At 49.6% G+C, this 23,610-nt stretch overlaps 1 protein-coding gene across 1 annotated transcript in view; it reads right to left on the bottom strand.

The window, feature by feature from the left end:
* Positions 1–23,610, bottom strand: part of Ptp69D (Protein tyrosine phosphatase 69D) — a 156,232-nt gene that overhangs the window by 92,116 nt on the left and 40,506 nt on the right. Inside the window, exon 5 of the mRNA XM_075671544.1 lies at positions 10,022–10,672. Within this exon, the coding sequence (XP_075527659.1) occupies positions 10,022–10,672 (651 nt within the window). The remainder of the gene's footprint in view (positions 1–10,021; positions 10,673–23,610) is intronic.

The following is a 23,610-nucleotide window of genomic DNA, read 5'->3' as shown; positions in this document are numbered from 1 at the left end:
GCCGACGTTCCGATCGGCCAGCGTTGGAAAGTGACTTTCCAGCCTCTCCTGCCCTACTGGGACAAATCGCTTCGTGATGCTAACAATACGTCTCATCGGACGGACCAGTGGCGACACCATGGCGAGACACGTTTTGAAAAGCACGTGATTGACTGGATGTCGCTCGGCCACCCACCCCGACGCTGGGAGCAAGGAACTCCTGGAAAAGGGGCGTCCTACGCAACGTCCTCAGGACCACTGCTAGCCGCCAAGGCCGTCCGACAGACCAACCCGCTAATGGCGGAACCATCCCTGGAACCAAGACACGCCAGTTTGGGTAAAGCGTGACAACCCCTGTCTACGAAGCTCCCCTCCTTTCTGTGTGTTCAGTGAACAAAGGTGCTGGAGTGCTTGTGCGCACCCTTGCCCTCAAAAGCAACGCCTGCGACAACTTTGGACGCTCCGATTGGGCAAAAGTTGCACAGCAGCTTCCCTGGTCTAGGGATCTAGAGAGGACAAAGGGGGTGAAAGCGCATTTTTTCGGCTCCTCAAGTGTGCTGCTCTTAAACAAATTACACCCCTTTGGGTCGTATCTTGCCAAACAACAATAATCGTCATCTGCCTTGCTTGCGTTTTGTTTCTTGAAAATGCTGCGCCCGCTACTTTCCTGTCGAGAATGCTCTCTCATGCTGATAACGCGCATGCCGTTCGTGACTTGGAAGTACCGGGATCGCAGCGTTAAATAAAGGAACAGCGAACAAGACAGGTGGCGATTATTGCTGTGTGGCAAGATACGACCCAAAGAGTGTAGTTTTGCTTAAGAGTGTACAATGCAGTCATATCAGACTGTTGAGACGTAACGTTCCCTACTCCTCATGTAAGAGGAGGAGGAGGAGGAAATGAATGTTAACCAGAAGTGCGTCTGGTTGGCTACTCTACTCTGGGGGACGGGAAAAAGGGAATAGAAAGATAAGATAGAGAGAGAGAGGGAGGGAAGGGGAAGGAAAGCCGCGGTGAGCTCGCGCACGCACGCGGAGGGCCTGAGCGAGTCAAAGATGTTCCCATAGGCCAGTCGCCTTCAATAAAGACAAAAATGCCTTCATAGCTTTCTGGGCCGTCGAGCGATAGGGATGGTCTTCAAGTAGCACCTGCACAGAGAGCGGCCGATGGCCCAGTCATCGCAATGCGATAGATAATGTTTCTCTTTCCGACTGAAATCGATGACAATGACAAAATAAATGTTCGATGTTCTCTTCCACGCCGCACACGTCGCATGCAGCACTATCGGTCATTCCAATCAAAGTAGTGTACGCCTTCGTGAATGGGAACGCTGTGTTGTTCTTGATGTGACTCGAGCAGCTTTGTCTGCTTGATCATTTCCAATGATTCGGCAATGGCCAGGTAGCCAATGGAAAATAATTTCGTGGTCCTTTTCGACGTCGTGATGAAGTTTGATGATTGCGTATGTTAGCTGTTCGTGAGCTCGACGTATGAGAATTGACTGCGTGCTGTGCAAAGCCGGTCTCGAGTCGGAAAGCACGGCCCACGTACCAGGACTCTCTGTGTCAATAAATTGAAGTGCACTGCGCCGAGCCGGGAGTCCCGCAGCCGTGGACGTTGCTACTGCATTTATCGTACAACAGGAGTAAGTTCAATTGCTTTAGTGCAAGCGGTGGTAGATCTGACTTTTTCTGAAGTCCTGGAATTTTGAGGTGTACTTCAGGACGACACAAACACCATGGAGAAGACACCGACCTTGCCGCAGGTGTGTACTCCGATGTAAGCGAGGCACGATATGCACTGACAGTTGTGCTAAATGACGCGCGGAATCTTTCCACGGTGAGTGCGGCGAGGTGGTGGAAACGGGTCCGCGAAATGTGCCTGACATGTGCACGCATTGTCTCGACGGAGTTGTGCGTCGTGATTGAATAATCTTGAGCAATGGCAATAGTTTCAGCTACTGACGCAGTGCGTGGTAATCCAAGGCATATCTTCAGAGCTTGGGCTTGAATGCTCTGAACTGCACGTAAATTGGTTTTGCGTACATTGGATATTAAAGTATTACAGCATACTACAAATTGGATATTATAGGTAGGCTGTATCGGAGGAACCCAACAAGGAACACCCTGTAGAGCTGTAACATGGAATATGTGGACACCCCCATATCTTTTCTGCAAGAAATCTGAACAGATGGGATATAGCAATCAGTCGCCTTTTCACTTGCTTCGAGTGAGGAATCCAGGACAAGTCTATGTCAATCACAAAACCCAACAACCTGTGACTTCTCCTGGACGATATCACTTGTCCGTTGATTGATATGGCGTATGCAGACATTGGCTTCCGGGTAAACGCCACCACTGTACACCTTTCCCACGTCACCTCCAGACCTTGTTCACGAAGGTAGCATGATGTCGATGAGGCTGCCTTATGAAGCCGAACGCAAAGCTGAAGCCGAGTCCCCCCCAACGTCCAGATACAGATGTCGTCGGCGCAAATAGAGAGTCGAACGGTGCTTGACAGGTCCTCGAGTAGTCCAATAAGGGCTATATTAAAGAGCGTTGGTCTTAGTACTCCAGCTTGAGGGACTCCGCGGCTACTGTAATACTGGAGTGTCGGGCGATCCACGGTGAGCACGCAGAATGATCGCCTCTGTAGGTACCTACGAACCAAGAGATACATCTTGCCACCAAGTCCTATAGCTTCTAACGCTTTAAGGGTGGCTTCACGGGTAACGATATCGTAAGCCCCTTTTAACGTCTAGAAACAAGGCAGCAGACAAGCGTTTACAGGCCTTCTGGAATTCGACCTACGTTAGCAAGTCGACAACGTTGTCTATAGATGAACGGCCGCGCCTGAATCCTGTCAAAGTGTCTGGATAAATTTCGTAGTGCTCTAGGTACCACTCCAGGTGCGTTAGAACCATCCGTTCCATTACTTTTTCTACACAACTAGCAAACGCAATCGGACGGTATGACGCAATGTCCAAAGCTGACTTGCCAGCTCTGAGAAGCGGAATGAGGCGACTTGTCTTCCATTCTTGGGGAACTGTGCCAGTCCGCCACGAGTCGTTGTACAGGAGCAGGAGTGCCTCTCGAGCCCGTTCACCAAGGTTACACAGAGCGCGGTATGCAATGCCATCTGGTCCTGGCGCTGAAGAACGCCTCCATAAAGCAAGCGCAGCCTCTAGTTCGTCCAGAGAAAAAGGGCACTCCATACAAGGATCACGTGAGAATGGTAAGTGGTCGGGAGCCTGCGTTCCAGTGGAGCTTGCTTCACCGGTAATCCTCCAACAAAAGGATTCTGCGACTTCAATGAACAGTCTGTTGCTGGGCCTGTTGGTACATACCTTTAGAAAAGATGGAACCCAGCCTTTAAGACGCAAGCACCAGGAGAGAAGTAGACAGACACACGTGTGTCTGTCTACTTCTCTCCTGGTGCTTGCGTCTTAAAGGCTGGGTTCCATCGTTTCTAAAAGACTTCAATCTCTTTGTATTGTGGGTAAAGAGCCAAGGAAATAAATGGGTGGCTCTGTCGAGGGGTTGCACGGAGGTCACGAACAGTTGTCGATACAAGAGGCAAACGCTTTCGGGGATCCAGAGACTCGCAGAAAGACATCCATCGTTGCGAAGCCAGCTTCTTCATAGGACGCTGTATTTTCTTTTGTGTGCGTCTGGCCAATCCCAAATCATGAATGTAATTTGTGCGTCTATATCTTCGTTCCGCACGGCGGCTAATTGACCGAAGTTTCTCTAACTCGATGTCGCATTCGGTGCGTGCGGAGCTTTTCAAAATCGAATGTGTGGCAACCTGTAAGGTACCTTTTATTGCGTCCCCTAGGCTGGATCGTATGTCGTCCGGACAACATTCTTTCATGATTTATTTAAATTTCGGCCAGTCGGTGCATTGGACGGCTCCGGAAAACTTGGAGCTAGTCAGCCCCTCAATCGTGAGCTAAGCTGGGATGTGGTCACTTGCCCGCGTTTCCAAGTCCGAGAACCATTGAACCTTTCTGTCAAAGGAGCGCGAAACAAAGCTACGGTCAAGGCAGCTACTATACGCTGTTCCTCGCAGATAGGTGGGGCTTCCATCATCTAACAAACAAAGTTCTCGTTTAGAGGCATATGCACATCAATTACTCCTCATGTAGATATTGTAAATAAACGCAGTACTCTTCGCTCTCGATGAGAATCTGTTCTTTACTTCAGCAACGTTCCCAGCGTGGATGAGTCGGACGACGGCATGGGCTAGCTACCATTTTTACATGTCCGACCCCAACTCATGCACCGACAACTAAACTTTTGGCATATAATAAACCGTCTTTCCTCCACAAGCCAGATTCATTCTCCGCTCGCCTCAGCTATTTGTTTCTGGATAGGCCCGGTCCTCCTGCCTTGCGCTTTTTCGCACCCAATCCCTTTTCTGCAGTTTTCTCACATCGCACTAAGAATACCTGTGCTGAAAGTGCCTCTCAGCGGCTACCGTCAGTGAAGCAGGTGTAGCACGGGTGTTACACCTGTTTTTACACCTGGCCATGTATTTCGGAGGCCACAGCATTCAGTACCGTAGCGGACTAAGACGACAATGTACGCATTGTAAAGGACAAGTTGTCCATGAGAAGACAGCGGTGTCCGCTGTTGCGAAAGCGTGCTGCTTACGCAGTGAATGAGTTCAGAGCCAGAAAAAGTTCGCCGACCGAAAAAAGAAAACTGAGTGCCCCTGTGAAGGAGGTTGACCAGCGAAGCTGTGCATGTGGGCCCCCTTAATGTCGAACGCTGCGGGTCGGCCCGGCATTGCATTATCTTCGGAACTTTTTTTCTACACGCGGACACGATAGTGCGGAAAGTAGCCCTTAAGAGCTTCGCTGTAGAAACGCGGCAGTGCGTTTAACTTTTATGCCCATTTACGTGACGCGAGGCTTTCTTTTCTCAGACGAATGCACAGATCTATAGCGCCATTCACGATCACACACAGTACTGTGTTTTATTTCGTTTATGAAAAAGGAAGTAACGACGACGAATTTGGAAGGAAAGAAGGCTTCACTAACGTAAATGAAAATTTGAGGCTATCCGTCGACAGAAACGGCTTAGACAGCCAATGGAGCCAACACGGTAGGCACCAAGTCGAGCTCAAACGTTTCAATTTTTCAACTGTGAACTAAGAGGTGAGCAATGGAGCACCATGTTTGCGTCCTCCAAGATGTTATCAGTTGAGGCGCGAAGGGTAGCCCTCAATGAGCTAAGAAAAAAAATTCAGTAAAAATAAAAATAAACATAAAAAGAAGAAAGAAATCGAAACATAAAATACGCGATATGTAAAGCCTATACCCAACCCTAGTGGAACCTACGATTGTCATGTCTCATCTCATACTGAAGCAATCCAACTCCGCCAAACTTTGGCATAACTTAATCTGAAAAAAGAAATGAAAAATAACAAATAAATAAAAAGTAGGGGAGGCTTCACGACAGTCATGTATCCAAAGTAAAAAAAGAGAAAAGGGGCAAAATGACTTAGCACAGGTGCACCAGTAGAAAACTTGCATGAACCATTGGAGCGGAAAGAACTACGAAATCGCGAGCTTCTCATTTCTTCCCTTTGATTTCCTATCACTATTGCCTTATTTCGTCGAGCAACGCATATGTATTGAAAAATGGAGCCGTAAATGCCACGGCGTAACACGTGTCCTATCTCGCCTCTGCCGGGCCGCGAAAAACACATAGACGTCCAGACGCACACAAGGCATACTACATTCGCGGCGCTCTTGCTCAATCGCAGCACAGGCGTTCGGTCTTTCCTCAGTTTCTCCCTGCAACAGCGCTGCAGAAGCGCGAAAACACGAAAACAGCGCGTTCTTCTTTTACGTATGAAGAACAGGAAACAAACGAAATCATGTGTGATGGCAGAGAGCGAAGACGAGACGATAAAAATAAACGAACGGGAACGAAATGTCACGAGCAGAGAAAATGAAAAGACAGAGGGAGAGAGAGAAAGGGAGGGTGGAGAGATAACTACCCGTCTGTTCTTAATAGATTGGCGCAAGACACGAACAGAGACCTTCAGAAATAGGGGAATCCCACGCAGGAACATACGATGCCAGGGAAAAAAGTACCAAATAAAAAAAAAATCTCAACAGCGAAACAAAAGGGCGCCGCTGTCGTGAAACCCGCGAATGAACCGGATCGCCCATTTTTCAACAGGCGCCTTCGTTAGTCACCGCCAGATGGCGTTGCGCACAACTTTGCGTTCGGCTTTTGGGGAACTAGCCGGACGGGGCGAGAGGTGGGGAGGAACCGAGACGCCAGACGTCGGGAAGAAGCAGCCTGGAACGACGGCACGCCGCTTGGCTGCATTCACCATGGCAGGTTCGTCTCTGCGCCCACGAGCCAGGCCCGAATCACTTTGGTAACCAAAGAACGAAACGGCGCTCTTAAAGATGGGTATACGTTGTGCGCACAAACGACACAGAAAGGCACACAAGTAAAGCTATCCCAGATTAAGGAAAAGATCTAAGGAAAAGGAAAAGATTTGGTCACATAAAAGTTAACTTTGTTTATTGTCTAATCAAAGAACTTCGGTAAGGCGAAACCTTCAAGTATGGTAATACTAGAGTGGGAAAACTAGAAGTGAGTCAGTCTAAACGGAAAGCATCTCCTTACGTGCATCGCTAATGTGTTAAAGTCGAAGAAAAACAGCATGCGAAAACATGGCACGATGGCGAGGTCGTCATCGATAGATAAAGAAAGACAGAAATCAATGAGACGTTAGAATAATATGTGGATGAGGAGTACGAGGAATGACAGATAAAAGAGGGTGTCGATCTACCAACAGCGCCCACCACCAAGTGATGCCGCTTGACAGAAATTTTATACCAATCTTAATGCAAATCTATAGTGCGTGCGGAAGAAGTCGGATTAAACAAAATGCTGTAAGACGAAAGACTTGAAATAATAATGCGCACAATGTAGCGGAATTTCCATTACGGACAGACCTAAAACACGTGATGCTGTACACATTATATACTGCGCCCGAGGAGTCCAGGCAGTGTAATTTTTCACCTCATTGCATCACTCACGTCGCTAACCTTGCCTTATTTTCTATGCGTGTGTCAGTTCCCGTCCTTGCCGAGATTCCGGAGGATAAAGCATATCGCTTCTGACGGACCCCTCGGACCCCTGATTGGCCGCCAAGGCTTTCCTCTTTATTCACCGCACAATAAGCGAAACAGGAGACGAACGACCACCAGGCGGATGCCGTAAGTAACTGCGCTTCACAAAATGGCGGCCATGCAACGAAACACGACCCAGACGAAGTTCTCGCATCGCCGACTCTCGTTAAGCGCTTCCCCAAGAAACGGTGCGGGGCCACCGGCGGCGAAGCGCAGCCGGTGTGAAGGCGCGCGTGGCGCACGAGGGCGGCCTCGCCATCTTCGCTACAACGGCGCCGCGTCCTGGAATCGAGGCTCGGCGACAGCCAGCCCGCGTCGAAACATTGCGTGCACCCGCCACCGTGTCGTCAGAAATTGAGAACGAAGGTTTTTCGCTTCACTTTCAGTTAGGTGTACTGACGATGTTCCTTGTTTTACCGCGGTGTCCGATTCGCTGCTTCGCGTAGATCAAGAAGAAACTTCCGTCTGCGAGCCGCGCTGAGAACGTTACTTCCGTGGCCACGTATCGCTCGGCAAACGGTAACGGAGTGAACCTGTAGACATCCTTAATGGCGCCCGGACTCGGAAAGGTACTCACATTTTCTCCTCGGCTTCGAGGGTAAGCCGCTTCTCAAGTACCACACTGATGAACTAGAAACGACACATTTGTCAGTCGACGCGCATACGCATTTCACTACGGGAACTCTGTGCGCCACTAATGGTGTCAACTGTGCCGCAGCGCCGATATGCGGCACTAAATTGTGCTACGCGCCACAAACAAGCACCTCGGCATAGCGCAACGCTGCGCGGTTGCTGTGTAGCGGAGTGTGCACGCGTCCACGGACGAGATTTACGTGACGGCCGCGAAGGCGCGTGCGGCGGCCATAAATAGGCCGCACCACGCGCCCGGCCAGGAATGACCCGTCTGCGCATATAAACACACCTAGGCGGCCCGACAGGCCGAGAAAGAGCGGGTGTGCGCGGGGCTGCAGTCCGGGCGGGAGTGCCGGCCGCAGCGTGGACCGAGCGGCGCGGGGAACGATCCCCGAGGGAGCTGTTCCACGGGACGTCGAAAGGGGCACCTGGTGAGGCGCCCGCTAACTTACGCCTCGCTCCCTTCTGCGTCCGCGCCGAGCTTCCTGGTGAGGCAGACGAACGAGGCGGAGACGATCACCTCGAGTGCTACGAACGCGCTGCAATCAGAATTTGGCGAAGAGTACACACGACCCTCCTAGCTAACCCACAGAGTGTGCACACAGGTGCTCGTGTTTCCGGGACCGACGGGCGCCGCGAAGAAGCCGACTTTCTCCGCCATCTGAACGTCTGAATCTGAATTTGAGGGCAATAATGCGGTAGCTGGGCGAACGGGCGCAAGTGATTCGATATGGTACCGCGCAGCAGCACAAAGAAAGGCAACAGACTTATAAGTGAACTTAACAGAAAATGTTGGTTCTCTCACAAATAAGGCCTATTACGTTGCCAAGTAAGTAAAAAATCACGTCTGCGCTTTTCATTGTGTTCCGCCCTGCCGAGCAGCTCTTACCGAGATGCAGGCCTTTTTTCGACACTTCTTTCCTAGAAGTACTTGTTGGTTGGAATTGTCCTTTATTTTCCGTCGTAAATAAATTTTGATCTGATTCCATTTGGTTTATCAACAAAATACAGAAGAATATATCGCTCAACATAACCATTCACTTTTCCGGTCTTTCTTCGCGATCACTGTGAACACGCCGGACAAGAGGAACGATGTATATTGATAAAGACACATTATGTCTGAGGCCATTTTCCACCTCTGAGCCGCTGGACTAATATCATACGCAAGCATTTCGAGAATATAGCACACTCTCAAGTTATAAATTAGCTAGAACATCACGGTATTTAAGCACCAGCACAGCTTCCGTTAGTGATGATACTGGTGCGCAACGCAGCTCGCCGCGTACATCAATAGACATTGGCTTACAATTTGATGCAATTTATCATGACTTTTAAAGCTTTTGGCGGTGTCCCTCTTCACTGGCTTCAATTAAATTTAGCAAAGGCTAGTATTTATCATGATGCGCTTGCGTGTATAAAGGGACTTCCAATTACAGTGTGCACGTCCGTTAGCGAGCACAATTCATCCGTCTACCAAGTATCATTCGGCGTCTCACAAGGCAGTTCAACGAAGCCCAATGCCATTCTAGTAATGCGTATCAATCCTTCCGCCGTTGGATGCGGTGTGCCTATGTCGCGAGTCGTTAACACACTCGCCCTCTGAGGAGCCCGTCTACCCGCGGTTAGCGCGGCGTGCTTTGTCATGGCGCATCGGTTCTTCTCTGCGGTTTGCTGCGTTATTGCTTCGCGTCAGAAGAAAGACGGCGACGGAAAGAGCCCGGATTGATATGCTCCCATTGCTGAAATAGCCAATATTTTATGAACACTTATTTTTATTCGGGCGAACCCCAAGAGCGCTACGGCTATGACTTGTGCGTTGCAGCTAATACAAAGACATTAATTCGGGCTAATTGGTCTGTCATACTGAGAAAATAAATAGCGCTAGAACAAAACAGAGGCCAAATAGCGCAGTTTTCTGTCGTTCTTATGTCTGTACTTGTCGTTTTAGCGCTACTCAGTTTCCCAGATCATACTGACGGCGACAGTACATTAACATTGGTAAAAGCAAGCAGACTGCCCAGCCCTGAAAAAAAAAAAAAAGAAGGGAATGCAAGAAAAATACCGTTGCGAATTTAAATGATGACCTTTAGTGTCAATACAAACCAATCCAGGTTGCAGGAAAAGACTGTCCCGTACATAGACAGTTTCACTCTCTCGGCAGTGCAAAGTGTCACCTTTTGGGGACATGTGGATGGGCTCTTAGCCCACCGCTATCACTTCTAATACATGAAAAAATGCAACACTTACCGTATACGTCAAGGGACGCTTCCTTCTTGTAGATGAACTCGCTGGCGTTCCGCGATAGCGCGTAGCAGGCGTAACTGCCGGCGTGTTCGAGCGTCGGGCAGTTCAGCCGCAGCGTCCACACGGCAGACTGTTCCTCCTCTTCGTCCCGATGCTCGCTAGAAGAGGAAGACTCGACCTCGGACGACGCCGCTTCGCCGCTGGCACTCGGCAAAGTTGCCGTTGACTGCGGCGACGCGGTTGTGACGTTCTCGGCGTCTTCCCCCGAGAAAACGTCGCCACCGGGCGTCGTTGGCGAAGGCGGCGGTTCGGTCCCGCTCACAGTCTCGTTAGACGACGACGCGGAGTTGTGTGCCAAAGTCGAGTTGTGCCCCAACGCTGCTGTTGCATTAGATGGCGCGGTTGTTGTGCCCAATGTCACTGCGATCGCTGGCGGGGTCGTGGCCGAGGGCGCGACGGACGAGGCCGCCCTGGCTTCGCGGCTGGGCGGCGGCTCGAGGACAACGTTCGGAAGCTTGGAGGCGTTCTCGCCGTGAAACGTCCACCAGACTTCAATGTTGGGACCCGCGGTGTCCAGGCGACAGCGGAGAACGGCCGCCGAGCAGTTGGACACCAACGGCGGCTCGGCGACGTGCTCGAGTATGGACAGGCAACCTGCACCAGAAAAAGACAGGCACACTCAGGCTCCGCGCCACAGCTTCGCCGTATAACATTCCGTAGCGGACAAAATGAGAGCAGATTTATCAAAACTGAGAGCTGGGCGAGTTGGTGTGGTTCCATCTTAACGAAAAAGTGCGCGAAAAAGACGTACACGAGAATGAGAGAAACGCCGGTGCTTTGTTGCTTTTTCCCTTTCTCGTCTACGACTTTCTCGCGCCCTTTTTTCGTTAAAACGGAGCTAAACTAGAGCCATATACAATTACCAAAACTTATTCATAACTATCCAGACAGTGAAGTCAATTGCCTGAATAGCTGAAAACTTCAAAGAACTTGTCAACTTTCACAGCACTCGAAAGTCTCCATGTGCACTAAATATTAGTGTTTACCATATAACCACTCTGCAGCATGAATATAGTGCCACAAGATGGTCAATCCGGCTAGTTAGTTGACTTGCATATTGAAAACTTCTTAAGCGCAACAATAAACAGTACACGAATGAACAAGCGTCTTGTCCTGTTCCTTCGTGTAATGTCTGTCGCTGCACTTAAATAGTCTTCAAGAGGTAGTATGAATAAAGACTCCTTTAAATGGCAATAGCACAGGTAAACCTAGGGTAACGCTCAGCAGAAAGGTGCACCGGTGCAGAATGCTCTTACCTGGTGTATTATACAAATAATCCGTTAACGACTCTGCCGTCCTCCACATAAGAAGAACGGGAGTAATAACACCGCGTCATGCGCACACCACCGGCCGTCGTCTTTGAATTTACAATGAGATAACGGGACCGATACGAACATGTCCCTACACCAGAAATGCCGCATGCGCATGGCTGTCGACAGCAGTCTACGAGCACTAGCGTGGTGATCGAAGCGCATCCGCCTTCGGATACGTCGATGCAAGCGCCTCTTTCGATTTTCTCCCGTTAATAGGCACTGCGACGAAGATCACCCTTGCTGCTGCGGCTGTTGCGGTACGTTATTAACGCTTACCAATGGATGCGTTCTCACGAAAGCTATTTCCTCCCCTTCTGCGAAACGATTCCGGCTTGCATTTGCAAATGCTTCAAGTCAGCAGTGTTTGCACCACAAATTTACGTAAATGAAATACCGGGGTTAGCAGGCACGAATTAACAGCACTTACATGAAATTCGGTAGACCACGATTGAAATAATGACAACACAGTTTCGGCTAAATGGAACGTTATTTTAGGCCGGTATATATATATATATATATATATATATATATATATATATATATATATATATATATATATATATATATATATATATATATAATCTGCGACAAGAGGTGAAATAACAATAAACAGCGTTTGTAGCGAGAACTTATGCAAAATATACAGTTAGGAACGACGATTTTACAGGAGGATGGGGAGAAAGGTGACGATAATCGCTTCAGTATGAAGAACACATGGGGCTGTTCATACGGTGAGATGATATAAATCTTCTTTGAACGCACTCAAAACCCGCGCGCTTTTGCGACGTTACACGTGTAGATCGACGCTTCGATTGCTAAGCAAATCGTGGCGAAAGCATTAAAGCTATGACTATTCTGCTAACCGTCCCCAGTATATTGCGAGGGTTGTCAGTTCACTATATATTCGACACCACATTGGAGCAGCGCTGAGAGAGGAACGTCTTAAGCTTTTTTTCCGGCTTTTCTTATTCGAACGCATGTGGGGCATTTTCGATGTCGGCTCAAACTTCGCCTTCAGCTGCTTAGCAAGTTAGAAGATTCACACTTCACGGAGAGACTGACCCGGCCTGCAAAAGCGCTCCTTCGAAATAACTAGCACCACTTGGGTTTACGTGAACCTGAAAACTGATCGCTAACATGAAGAAGCGGCTCAAATCGACTTCACTCTGTTGAGTACATACCAACATATGAGAATTCTCTCAACTCTTGAAGTCGAGACACGAGGTCCAAACGATCTCGCTTAGGTCCTCGACGCTTATGCAGTTATCGTTTTCCTCGTTCCATCTCCTAGATGTGTTTTATGTCATATTCCGTCCCCCACACGCACCACGACATATGTGGCAGATATCTCAACGACGCACTTGCGTGTACACATCACTCCCCAATCTGTGCATTTGTGTGCGTGATGCTCGATGAACTGCGTCTCCGGCCCTTTTTTAGGATGAATATTACGTCTCACATTTTTGTTTTTTACGAAGACTTTTACTATGTTCGTGAAGGGCACATGTGACCTTGACCAAGACTGAACTTACAGATAAGCCTGCCACGGGGAAAGAAAATTTCCGCCCAAACTCCTTCCCCATTGACCAGGCTCTCAACACGAAGATCGCGGACCAAAACCATAGGGCGTGTCAAGGGAGCTCCTCCTTTCGAGGCCTCATCCATATTTCACTGTTCATCGTCGTCGTTCGGCCGGCAGCATTTCGCAAATGTCTCCGGCACCCCTGGTGTGTCCAGCGGCCTAAGCGCGCCACTGCCCAGACGTCGTAATTAATGAGCGCCCGCCCGGAGGCTGTTCGCTTCGACGCAATCGAAGCGCGCGCGCAGCGCCTGAATGCATAATCCGACCACCCGCGCAGCACGCAGAAATAACTACGCAACGACAAATGGGTCGCGCGGGGCATAGCGAAGGCTCTTACGCACCCCCCCCCCCCTTCCTCCCCGCCGAGGAGGAGGGGGGGGGGGGGCTGCGCAAGTTTCCGCAGCGCGCATAATCGGCACTCTCTCGTCCGTAAGCGCTTTCGGAAGGGGCACATAACGCGCCGCAATCGAAATACGTGGCCCCCAGGCAGATCGGCCAGCTGGACACGGCGAAAAGATGAGGTACTTCGGCTCAACAATTGCACGCAGTTGAAGGCGGGTAGTTCGGTTAAAGGCGTCGCAATCAATCAATCAATCAATCAATCAATCAATCAATCAATCAATCAATCAATCAATCAATCAATCAATCAATCAATCAATCAATCAATCAATTTTTCCACAACACCTCACGTGCATTTTAGTGTAAGCATTATGGAAAATAAAGTACTTTTATTTCGTCCGTTTTATGTCGCAAGCCTCGGCCATGACATATTTTAGTTGCTGCCGAGATACTGCGGAATTTCCGGCAACGACAGGGCAGAAGAAACTGCACGTTCGGCTCACCAACAACATCAGCGCGCACCAATACCGTTTACGCGAACCCATGCGTCGTGGCAACTTGACTCACTTGCACGTAGCATTACACTTCGATGGGATTCAACGGATTTTGCGAACTCTATATTACAGTGACTGGACCCTGACTTGCTACTACGCCTTCCTCCCGGATTTTCGCGTCGTGAAGCAACTTTAGTGTGCCCTCGCATGGCTGGGAGTATCATTTACGAACGCTTATTTATGCCTAATCGGAATGGCCAACAGCGCCGCATGCAACTCTTTCGGACGGGATGAGACCGTAGAAGACATTCTGTGTCACTGTCCAATGTACACCTCTCAATGAGATCACAAAGGGAAAATCAGACGTCCACCAGTTCGTAGCAGTTGCTACTACGTCAAACGCTCTCAATGAGATGTTCCGCGTATGAGTCGCAGCCACTTAAACGACAGACCGTTCTCCGAAGCTGAGATTCTGGGACACTGGCCGAAGACCTAGTACGCACAAGGCCACCAAAGTGCTAACGTGCTTTTATGAAGACAGTGGAAGAGCTCCTATCAGTGAACATTCATCACGAACGAACATATGCGTGATAGGAACTTTCAGCTGCGAGTGCGCGCATGATTCTCCTTCTCTCCTTTTTCCTTCTTAACTTTCTTCCCCGTTTCCCCTTCCCCACGTGCACGGTAGCCAACCAGGCGAGACTTTGGTTAACCTCCCTGCCCTTCCGTCTTCTCTTTGTGTGTGTGTGTGTTTGTGCGTGTGTGTGTTAATAGCACTTAGTACCAATGTGGGGGCCTAATAGTGGAGCAAGGAATACATGAACGGAACAAACTGTCGAACAAAACAATAACGAATTGGGCGCGTTGGCACTAACCCGTACTTGAAAAGGGGCGTAACACAAACGAGGTCGTAGAAGAGAAAAACGGAACAGCGGAGGTGTCCCCGTCTTTCCCATACACTCTCACTCGCTTACGCAGTCATATTCTCAATTTCTTTCGCCTCGTACAGTGCACCGGCCACGTTAATGCGAGTTCGCTAACAGCCGTGTGGCACATTCAGGTGAAGCGCTTTCTGTACGCCTTTCTATAGTTAACATGAATGTAATACGCAACCGTCACATTTAAATAAAACCAATCTTCATCCACAGCACTAAAATCTGCGTTCGCCTTGGCCACAGAGTGGCACGAAAGTAACACAAGCAGCGCATTCCTTATATAGGTCGTGATTTAAGGAAATTCACAAGCTCCTCTGCTTTTTATTTTACTTGCCAGAAGACGCCGGGACGGGACAAAAAAACCATTGCATGCACGGTCACCGCGCAGCTTTTCTGCGGATAGCTTGATTTGACATTGCATGTTGCAGTTCGACTTAACAGCACCAGAAAAAAAGATATGTACAATTCATGCAAACATCGCAACACTTACATTCAAGACCAAGACGTCAGACATACATCGCACCCGACAGGCTGAATTTTGTCACTCAATGAATGAATCATACTTCACGCGTACCCTATTCCCTGGATCCTACCTTAAGCCTTCCATTTCCATCAAGACTTCTACAAAGAGAACCGACCCTTCTGAGTAGGCAATGTTTGGGCGTCGTGTTCACCAATGCCTACGCGTTCCGCATACAGATAGCCGACACTGGAGCCTGTGGCCACTGCGGCGGCGAGGAAACGTCATGCTCTGCACCATCACCCGCAGTGCAGAGTACAGTCACTATCCGCCATGCTCAAACAATTGGACGACCGGCCTCTGTCGGAAGGATGAGTTCTACAGAGCCGACGGCACATAACATCGCATCAAAGGCCGTGCAAGCGCTACTACACTTCTTGCGATCCGCAGGATTGTGTGAACGATTTCAATTGGAACGTCCTTCCGGTTCCTCTCTCTATTGTTTTTTTTTTCAACCATTATTTCCCCCGCTTCAGGGCAGGGTAGCAAACTGAGAATTTACCATCTGGTTAACCTCGATGCATTTTCATTCTCCCTCGAGATTGAAAAGCAATCATCTTGCCTAGCCCAGTGCAAGCTTTCGGTTGCACACACAAGAAGTACATAGAGCGTGCGAATACATGCACGCCAAAAATTTACCCATTGCCCATGACGAGTGCGAGAACAAAGGACTGGCTACTCGCACTCGCTTTGTCGCTGCCTCAGCACTCGACCCGCAGCTTTGGCCACGCTGCACGCGCTCGTGAGCCGGAGTACTCTGCCGACGCAGCCGCCACCTGCGCTTGGGAAACCGGCTTCCAGCGTCCGGCCGGCATAAGTCCTTCCTTTCGACACAAGACCAGCCGCGCACTTCGTGAGGGACGGACGGAAAGTTGACCCAAGATCGATGCCTTCGTAAACCTTCTTACCGTCGCCCAAAGACTATCATCTCGAGAACACTCCGAGCCTTATCTCTCGCCAACTCCACCAATGTCTGCCTTTTTATGCTGTTTGTTTCTCCGACTCTATGCGCACTCTACGACGGCGTCGAAATAATGGACGCTGCCGCGGCATTACAAACCTTCTTGCAGGATTTTATGCCCAAGACTAATTTTCCGTGTACCCCACTCCTTAGTTTATCTTTATTTTTTTTTCGTGCTTAAGAGAAGTGCTTAGCTGGCCTTGTTAATATGAAAATATTGAGGATTTCAGCTAATACGCACAGAAGTAGAAGGGCATAGCTATTTTTGTCCCACGTTTATACGTTTGTTAGTCGACACGCTATTATTCCACAACGCTTGAAAGCTCAGTAATACTACTTTCATCATCACTGCAGAATCACTGCAATAATGAGTCTGTCGTCGAAGCTCGGTTTTGCGCAGTACAGGAGAGAGAGAGAGAACAAAACGTAAAAAGGTAAGGAAAGCTTGTGCACTGCGTGTGGCATGACGTAAATGACTTGACATTTCAGTCAGAAAAGTACGAAAATTGATGGGAAACTTGGAGCGAACAAAATCCAGTTTATTGTAGCGTACGCAATCACGGTGTTAGCGCAGGAAGCGACTGCTACCATGAAAAAAAATCGTTCGCAATAAGAACTCCTCAAGAACGATGAGTAGCGTGCAGTCACGCTAGTGAAGCGAGTGCAACGTAATTATCACCGCTAAGATTCGGCGTCGAGAAAAAACAGAGCACTCTGTTACAATACACGTCGCGAAAGCAGCTGAGGCCCTTTGCTATCACGAGGGAAACTCAACCACGAAAGCTTATAGAATGTGGAAAAAATCGCGTCTAGCAAAGCGATCCGAAGGACTACACCATTTTTAAGTGCTTCGCAACGGAAGCTGTTGAAAATACCTCACTCGTTGACATTTACATTACTAGCACCCGAAAAGCCACATCTCGTATCAGGGCGTACTGTACACCGCCTTTCAGTAAAAGCGCCCAGGTTTACGGAAACTAAACCTGGTCTCGTCTACTACTAGAGAGTCGAACAGAGTGTGTCCTGTCAGTTATTCTTTTGTTCTAGTTTGCAAAGCGCTACTCGAACGAAGAAAGCTTTCGTACGCAAGGACATTTTGCGAACGTGTCGCATGAGGGCGGTGACCACTGATTGCATTGCGAATAACAGGAGATATGCTGGTGAACACAAAAGCGTATCCTGTTATGTTCATTGTGTACTCGAGAAATTTGATAATGCATAGTTGCCTCTAACTGAAAGAAGAGCAACAACGCTCATAAGTGGGCATGTTAGCTGGCCATGGGTAGGTACGATGTCAAATCCGCTTGTCGTCTTGTTGTAGTAGCTGCTTTTCGGCGTGCCAGAAAAGGAAAGTCATCATCATCACCATCATCATCATCATCAGCCTAGTTACGCCCACTGCAGGGCAAAGGCCTCTCCCATACTTCTCCAACTACCCCGGTCATGTACTAATTGTGGCCATGTCCCTGCAAACGTCTTAATGTCATCCGCCCACCTAACTTTCTGCCGCCCCCTGCTACGCATCCCTTCCCTTGGAATCCAGTCCGTAACCCTTAGTGACCATCGGTTATCTTCCCTCCTCATTACATGTCCGGCCCATGCCCATTTCTTTTTCTTGATTTCAACTAAGATGTCGTTTACCCGCGTTTGTTGCCTCACCCAATCTGCTCTTTGCTTATCCCTTAACGTCACACCCATCATTCTTCTTTTCATAGCTCGTTGCGTCGTCCTCAATTTCAGCAGAACCCTTTTCGTAAGCCTCCAGGTTTCTGCCCCATATGTGAGTACTGGTAACACACAGCTGTTATACACTTTCCTTTTGAGGGATAGTGGCAACCTGCTGTTCATGATTTGAGAATGCCTGCCAAACGCACCCCAGCGCATTCTTATTCTTCTGGTTATTTCAGTCTCATGATCCGGATCCGTGGTCACTACCTGCCCTAAGTGGATGTATTCCCTTACCACTTCCAGTGCTTCGCTACCTATCGTAAACTGCTGTTCTCTTCCGAGACTGTTAAACAATACTTTAGTTTTCTGCAGATTAATTTTCAGACCCACCCTTCTGCTTTGCCTCTCCAGGTCAGTGAGCATGCATTGCAATTGGTCTCCTGAGTTACTAAGCAAGGCAATATCATCAGCGAATCGCAAGTTGCTAAGGTATTCTCCATCAACTTTTATCCCCAATTCTTCCCACTCCAGGCCTCTGAATACCTCCTGTAAACATGCTGTGAATAGCATTGGAGATATCGTATCTCCCTGTCTGACGCCTTTCTTTATAGGGATTTTGTTGCTTTCTTTGTGGAGGACTACGGTGGCTGTGGAGCCGCTATAGATATCTTCCAGTATCTTTACATATGGCTCATCTACACCCTGATTCCGTAATGCCTCCATGATTGCTGAGGTTTCGACTGAATCAAACGCTTTCTCGTAATCAATGAAAGCTATATATAAGGGTTGGTTATATTCGGCACATTTCTCTATCACTTGATTGATAGTGTGAATATGGTCTATTGTTGAGTAGCCTTTACGGAATCCTGCCTGGTCCTTTGGTTGACAGAAGTCTAAGGTGTTCCTGATTCTATTTGCGATTACCTTAGTAAATACTTTGTAGGCAACGGACAGTAAGCTGATCGGTCTATAATTTTTCAAGTCTTTGGCGTCCCCTTTCTTATGGATTAGGATTATGTTAGCGTTCTTCCAAGATTCCGGTACGCTCGAGGTTATGAGGCATTGCGTATACAGGGTGGCCAGTTTCTCTAGAACAATCTGACCACCCTCCTTCAACAAATCTGCTGTTACCTGATCCTCCCCAGCTGCTGTTGCGTTTCGCCTGCGACACGTGGTTTTGCCGGCGCGACTGCGGCGGGGCGGCAGACATTTTGGCCCGATCGTCGTCGCCGCAACACTCATCGCCAGGTGTTTCCAGGCGCGTCTGCGGCGCTGCGACCGCCTAGGGATCATCCTCGCATTCCAGTCATTGTGCCCGAAACAGGCGATGCCAAAGCAGGGATCTCATTCCAGTTATTGGGCCCGAAACAGGCGATGCCAAAGCAGGGATCTCGTTCCAGTCATTGTGCCCGAAACAGGCGATGCCAAAGCAGGGATCTCATTCCAGTTATTGGGCCCGAAACAGGCGATGCCAAAGCAGGGATCTCGTTCCAGTCATTGTGCCCGAAACAGGCGATGCCAAAGCAGGGACCATCCTCTCATTACAGTCATTGTGTCCGACCGGCAGCGCCACGACAGGGTGCTACGAGATCGTGCTCGACATGGTGCTACGGCATCGCTACGACAGTGTGCGTCACCATTAGCCCATTGTACATTCACGTGCTCGTCTTTTGAGGGGTTCCTTCTTGCCCTCAACTGCGAGAGTATAAAAACAGCTGCCCCCGGACGCCAAAGGGAGGGCTCCGATTTCTTCTGTTGAGTGAAGTGCTCTCCCGTCTCTCTACTTCGGTCAACCTGACCGCCAACTCTTTGCGATGTTAAAATAAACAAGTTGTTTCGTTGTTACCAGTCGACTCATGCTTTGCCGGGACCTTCGGATGCTTCCAGTTGTACCCCAGGCCGCCAGGCCAACGCTACCCTTGGGGCTTGCGACCCAGGTACAACCACGGGCGTCAGCGCCGAGTTCCCAACAGATCGTACAAGCGGTCCGGATCCCAAACATCTGGTTGGCAGCGGTGAGATCGCCTCCGACGTCAAACAACTGTCTGCCAGCGGCGAGATCGCGACAACGGAGGCCAGCAGCAAAGAGATGCAGTTGACTGTATGCTGAGCAGCTCAACGACGATCCGGGAGCAGTGCAACGAGCCCTGTGTGACGACTGGTTGCCTGCAGCGGAACGACTGCGCGGAATTCCTGCCTGCGAGGTTTGGTGAGTGCGGGACTTTCTTCTTCTGAGCTTTGCCAGGCTTTTGTTAGTGTTAGAAACAGAGCTGGTAATTGTGGTTGTCGTTGCTGCCGGGTTAGTTTGCGGCAAGACAATAGTAAGCAGTAGAGAAAGCAGCATTCAGAGCAGCCATGGATTTGAAGTCGTTGCGCAAACCGAAATTGTTGGAGCTTGCAAGAGAGTTGGGTCTGGATGTCTCAGACAAACTAAGAAAACCTGAACTGCTAAAGGCTATTCTTGAGTTAGAGGCTGAGGATGACGAGCTGTCGGAATGCCTTGAGACTATTGAGGAGAGGTCAAAAAGACAGGAGCGCGAACTTAAAGAGCAAAAAGAAAAAGAAGAGCGTGAACGTAAAGAACAGAAAGAAAAAGAAGAGCGTGAACGTAAAGAACAGAAAGAAAAAGAAGAGCGTGAACGTAAAGAACAGAAAGAGCGAGAGCAACAAGAGAAAAAAGAAGAGCGCGAACACGCTTTGGAAATGAAGCGTCTCGAGGTAGAGATGGAACGCGCTCGTAATGGAAGTCAGGCACACGGTGCAGGAGAACGCGTATTGTTCAAAATGACGGACCTGATGCGGCCGTTTAAGCTTGGAGAGGACATTGGTTTGTTCCTGGTTAACTTTGAGCGAACGTGCGAGAAGCAGGGGTTCTCTCGGGAAACGTGGCCACAGCGCTTGCTCACTTTGTTACCCGGCGAGGCGGCCGACGTAGTCGCTCGCTTGGATAGAGAGGAGGCAGAGGATTTCGACACAGTGAAATCGAGTCTGCTAAAAAAGTACCGGCTGTCTGCGGAGGCGTTCCGTCGGAAGTTTCGGGAAAATGAGAAAGGCAGAAGTGAGTCATATACAGAGTTTGCGTATAGGCTTATGTCGAACATGCAGGAGTGGCTCAAAGAAGAGAAAGCGTTTGGTGACCACGATAAAGTTCTGCAGTGTTTCGGGCTAGAACAGTTTTATAGTCGGTTACCGGAGAACGTGCGATACTGGGTCTTGGATAGGCCAGACGTGAGTACGGTGGCTAGAGCCGCTGAGCTAGCCGAGGAGTTTGTGACGCGTCGAGCTCGCGGAGCTAAGGACGGTCAAAAGGGTGAATTTGGCTCCAAGTCTGAGAGGCCAAGGTTCACGCCCATGAGATTAAAGGGGGACACGCGTAGTGCGGATGCGAGCGAAAGCAGTCCGACCAGACGTAAAGAGACGGCGGCAGCCAAACGCAGAAAGCGGTTCGAGATGAGGCGAGCGGGCGTTTGTTATACGTGCCAGAAGCCGGGTCACTTTTCGGCGCAGTGTCCGGAAACAACACCAAAAGTTGTGTTTTTTTCATTAGGCAGCACTGACGAGAACATGAAGCTTCTCGAGCCTTACATGCGAGACCTCCTCGTGAACGGGAAAGAGTGCCGAGTGCTTCGCGATTCCGCAGCTACGATGGATGTAGTTCACCCGTCTTACGTAGAACCCCATATGTTCACGGGCGAGTGCGCATGGATCAAGCAAGCCGTGGAAGCTCATAGCGTGTGTCTGCCGGTAGCAAAAGTGCTTATTGAAGGACCTTTCGGAGCGCTTGAGACAGAGGCGGCAGTGTCATCTATGCTGCCACCCCAGTACCCGTACCTATTTTCAAACAGGTCCGATCACCTCCTGCGCGAGAAGGGGCTTTTGTTTGGTGAAGCTAGTGTTCAGGCCTTAACCAGATCGAAGGTTCGGGAGCTCGCTGCAAAGGCGGTAGTTGCGGGGCCGACGTTATCAAACAACGAAAAAGGGTCAGAGGCGCAGCAAGCTGATATTCAGAGCACGCCCGAACTGAATAAACTTGAGTCTGTAACGTTAAAGGCACCAGATACCGGAGAGGAAAATCCCGATGCGGGAAAGTTAGAAGAGCTATCTACTGATTTGCTCATCGCGCCGACGTCAGACGGACTTGATAGGTTGCTAAAAGTCAGCCGGACGGCTTTGATAGCCGAGCAAAAAAAGGATGGCAGCCTGGAAAACGTGCGCTGCAATGTCAAAGACGGGATCGCCAGGAAAACTGCGCGTTTTGTGGAAAGAGGTGGAGTCCTGTACCGGAAGTATCTAGACCGCAGAGGAGTGGAGTTCGATCAGCTGGTCGTGCCTCAATGCTATCGTCAGGATCTGTTGCGCTTGTCACATGGGGGTTCGTGGTCCGGACACCTAGGAGTTAAGAAAACTAAGGACCGTCTCTTGCAAGAGTACTATTGGCCAGGGTGTTTTCGGGACGCAGACCATTTCGTGAGGACATGTGACACTTGTCAGCGGGTGGGCAAACCAGGGGACAAATCAAGGGCGCCGTTGAAATTGGTACCTATCATTACGGAGCCTTTTAGACGGCTCGTTATTGATACTGTGGGACCTCTGCCGGTAACAGCCACGGGGTACAGACACATTTTGACTGTGATCTGCCCAGCGACAAAGTTCCCTGAAGCAGTGCCGCTTAAAGAACTCAGCTCAGTTGAGATAGTTAATGCACTACTGTCCATATTTGCGCGAGTTGGTTTTCCTGCAGAAATTCAATCAGATCAGGGCACAGTGTTTACTAGCGCTTTGACGACAACTTTTCTCGAAAGGTGTGGGGTAAAGCTGTTACACAGCTCAGTGTACCACCCACAGTCGAATTCCGTTGAGAAGCTCCACTCCGTCATGAAGCGCGTGTTGAGAGCCTTGTGTTTTGAACATCGAACTGACTGGGAGCTGTGTCTGCCTGGGGTGATGTTTGCTTTAAGGACCGCGCCGCATGCGGCTACGGGGTTTTCGCCAGCTGAACTGGTGTACGGTCGCTCGCTTCGATCTCCGCTTCGCATGCTTCGAGAATCGTGGGAAGGTAGGGGCGACGACCCAGTCGTGGTGGAGTACGTGCTTAAGCTCCTCGAACGCTTAAGAAGGGCACAGGAGTTGTCAGGTGAAGCAATGGCAAAGGCCCAGCAGAGGGCCAAGGTTTATTATGATCGGACAGCCAGGGCCCGTCGTTTTGAGGTTGGCGATGAGGTCATGATATTGCGCACATCGCTAAACAACAAACTAGACGTGCAGTGGGAGGGCCCAGCACGAATTGTTCAGAAACTGTCGGACGTTAACTACGTGGTAAGTCTGCCAGGAAAGCGGAAAGCACAGCAAGTTTACCACTGTAATCTGCTCAAACCTTATAGACAAAGGGAAGCAGTGGTGTGCATGATGGTAAACGTTCCTGAAGAGCTTCCGGTCGAGCTTCCGGGACTAGGCTCAGTGACGAACAGGGAAGACACCGGTCAAGTCATTAGTGACCTTATCAGTAAAGCACCGCTGTCGCCCGAGCAGAAAACCGAACTACACCAGCTATTACAAGAGTTTCAAGGTCTGTTCTCTGAGAGGCCTGGTAGGACTTCTGTACTTACTCATGATATAGAACTTACCTCCACAGAGCCAGTACGATCCAAGGCGTATCGGGTGTCACCCCGCCAGAGCGATATTATGGAGGCTGAGGTAAAGAAAATGCTACAGCTCGGTGT

This window comes from Dermacentor variabilis, chromosome 10, assembly GCF_050947875.1.
Source record: "Dermacentor variabilis isolate Ectoservices chromosome 10, ASM5094787v1, whole genome shotgun sequence".
NCBI lineage: Eukaryota > Metazoa > Arthropoda > Arachnida > Ixodida > Ixodidae > Dermacentor > Dermacentor variabilis.
The sequence above is the reverse complement of the archived record's forward strand: the minus strand, read 5'-3'. Positions and strand labels throughout refer to the sequence as shown.